Source organism: Sitophilus oryzae, unplaced genomic scaffold (genome assembly GCF_002938485.1).
Source record: "Sitophilus oryzae breed Bouriz unplaced genomic scaffold, Soryzae_2.0 scaffold_1712_pilon_pilon, whole genome shotgun sequence".
NCBI classification, from domain to species: domain Eukaryota; kingdom Metazoa; phylum Arthropoda; class Insecta; order Coleoptera; family Curculionidae; genus Sitophilus; species Sitophilus oryzae.
Window position 1 is genome coordinate 285,444 of NW_022146405.1, and position 2,995 is coordinate 288,438.

Sequence of the window (2,995 nt, forward strand, 5' to 3'; positions counted from 1 at the left end):
ATACATTTATACTAAATGACAATATCTTCAGAACTATTGTATCTATTGGAACGTAAGTTAGCAGTTTTATATTTTTGACCTCGGCCAATTAAATGTCGTTTTCAGAAAATTTCTAAGCCTTCTAGATTTCGCACAACAGCAGTCAAGCTTATGGCCGCCATTTTGAATTTTTATACTATTAGATAGAGCAAAAAATAATCTATACGTTGGTATCTAACTTTTATTCATTATTATGTAAATTCACTAAAAAATAGATTTTTTAAAAACGACTTTTTTTTGTGCGACCCTCAGCAGCCAGACAATATCTCCGGATCTCCTGGCTACTATACATGGATTCATATATTCGAAAATCTTCCAAACACGGCCCTCCTCAGGACCAATTGACAAAAAATCTCGGAAAAACAATTCGAATTTGCCAATTAAACGCCGAAGGTCTTAGCAGAGCTAAAAGCGAGTACATTACGAAACTCTTGCTAGACCAAAAGATTGACATGGCTGTTATCCAGGAAACCCATATAGAGAGTGAAGACCAGCAACGTCGCAGAGGCAAAATTCATGGTTTTGACCTACTTGGAGCTACCTACCACCGCTCATATGGAGTCGCAACCTACGTTCGGAATGACATCGAAAACGCTATATTATTAAATTCTACAGTAACCTCAAACATCCACCAAGTAGTAACAAAAATAGCTGACATTACCGTCGTTAATGCCTATAAGCCACCTCAAACATCCTGGCCTGATAATGTCCTAAATGTCTCTCCACACCCTGCAATATATGCAGGCGACTTCAATAGCCATCACACTGCTTGGAAATATCGAACCACTGATGAAAATGGCGATCGCCTTGCGAGCTGGGCTGATTCACATGATCTTCACCTAATTTTTGATGCCAAAGAACGAAACTCTTTCAGATCAGCTGCGTGGAACACTGAAACAAACCCAGACCTGTGTTTTGTCTCAGATAATGCCAAAAAACGTCCTATATCAATGTCGAGGAAAGTTCTGGATGACTTCCCGCACAGTCAACATCGCCCCATAGTTCTCGAAACTGGAATTAAAATTCCGATAATCCATTCTACACCCAGGCCTAGGTGGAATTTTGGAAAGGCCCAATGGGACAAATTCGCTATGGAGTTGGACAAAGTCGTCAGATGGATCCCTCCTAAAAGCCACAATTATGGTAGATTTGGCAAAGCCGTTATAACAACAGCAAAAAAGTGTATACCACGTGGATTTCGAAAGGAATATGTCCCAGGATGGAGCGACGACATGGAACAGCTCTATCAGGAATTTCAGAACAACGGAGACTCTGAGATAGCAGACGAGCTCCTTATCGTCTTGATATAGAACGCTGTAAAAAATGGGAAGAAACGACAGGTAGAATGGATTTCAAAAAATCTAGCAGGGGGCTTGGAGCCTTCTGAGGAAACTGGGCAGCTCTAACCCACCCACTCGTGAACCACCGGAAGTATCAGCAGACCAAATCGCTGCAAAAGTGATAACACTCTCTAAGGCCCCTAGCAGCAAACAACAAAACGCAAATATTAAAAAACAACTGACAATCTGCCGCCAAAAAGCAAGTGCCCACTCTGAATACGCCAAGTCATTCTCTGTGGAAGAAGTCGATAAAGCACTGGAAAACACCAAATCTGGTAAAGCTCCTGGATTCGATGGAATTCGCCCCGAATTCCTCAAAAACTGCGGGAAACATACAAGAATGTGGCTGAGTAAATTCTATTCCGATATCCTACTAACAGGGCATATTCCAATAGAGCTCAAGAAATCCAAAATAGTTGCAGTTCTAAAGCCAAACAAACCTAAGAACGTGCCTGAAAGCTACCGCCCAATAGCCTTATTAAGTTCATGCTACAAACTTCTAGAACGTATGCTATTAAACCGAATAGGCCCATTGATATTGGAACATACTCCTGTTGAACAGGCTGGATTCAGACCGCATCGTAGCTGTGTGGACCAGGTACTCAGCCTAACAATACACATTGAAGCAGGATTCCAAAAACAGCAGAAGACCACTGTGGTGTATGTTGACTTGACTGCGGCGTATGACACGGTCTGGAGAGAAGGTCTTCTATACAAATTCCTCAACGTAGTACCATGCAGTAGAATAGCATCTCTATTAAACAACATGCTGTGTGACAGGCCCTTCCAAATAATAACAGGAAAAAACAGGAGTAAAATAAGACACCTTAATAATGGGCTCCCTCAAGGCTCGGTACTCGCACCGGTACTGTTTAATCTATATATCTCCGACATTCCACATACAACGTCAACAAAATTTGGGCATGCCGACGATTTAGCTCTTGCCATCCGCAGTAAAACTATAGAGGAAGCTAATGGCCTACTATCAGAAAACCTATCTGTACTGGGAAAATATTTCGCAAACTGGAGACTAATCCCAAATATGAATAAAACTGAAGTGTCGTGCTTTCATCTCAATAATAACACAGGCCGACATGATTTTTGTAACACGAGTCAGTTGCAGAATTTCTTCATAAAAATATGCTTCTAATAACAGAAAAAATACTCCTGAAGCTCCTACACGTACCACTTTTCAGTTGCCTAATTACGCCTCTTTTTTGCAGGTAGTCAATTTTATAGATGTCAGGTATTAAGTCTAGGTAGATTCGTTTACATACAGGTAAATTTTATGATGGGATGATTGAAAGGGACGCATTTTGTGCACTATAATATATTGTGAAAAACATAAGAGAGTTCAGTTTTCAGTTGATTTTCGACGTGAGTTGTTCTATGCGTGTAGATAAATAGTACGAAAATGTCAAGTCAAACGCGCCGCAGTTGTAAAGTGTCTCCTGATCGATTTTGTTACATTTGTGGAGAATTTATGGTGCAATCACAAGCCAGACCATTTTCTGAAAATGTGAAGAAAGCCTACTTCAAGTATTTTGGAGTTTGGTTGGAGATCAAGACAAGCAGTGGGCTCCTCATGTGTGCTGCGTTACTTGTAGCGTGTCGCT

The 2,995-nt window shown here is 40.8% G+C and overlaps 1 protein-coding gene across 1 annotated transcript; it reads left to right on the forward strand.

The window, feature by feature from the left end:
• The first annotated feature begins 329 nt into the window (after nt 1-329).
• LOC115881295 lies at nt 330-2,529 on the forward strand. The gene is made up of 2 exons (XM_030898721.1): nt 330-1,337; nt 1,408-2,529. The coding sequence occupies exons 1-2, from the start codon at nt 330-332 to the stop codon at nt 2,527-2,529; spliced, it is 2,130 nt and encodes a 709-aa protein (XP_030754581.1).
• Nucleotides 2,530-2,995: the final 466 nt, after the last annotated feature.

Coding starts and splice junctions, on each gene's coding strand:
- LOC115881295 (XM_030898721.1), top strand. CDS start 330: ATGGATTCATATATTCGAAAATCTTCCAAACACGGCCCTCCTCAGGAC. Junction 1,338..1,407: donor TAGCAGACGAGCTCCTTATC/GTCTTGATATAG, acceptor AAAATCTAGCAG/GGGGCTTGGAGCCTTCTGAG.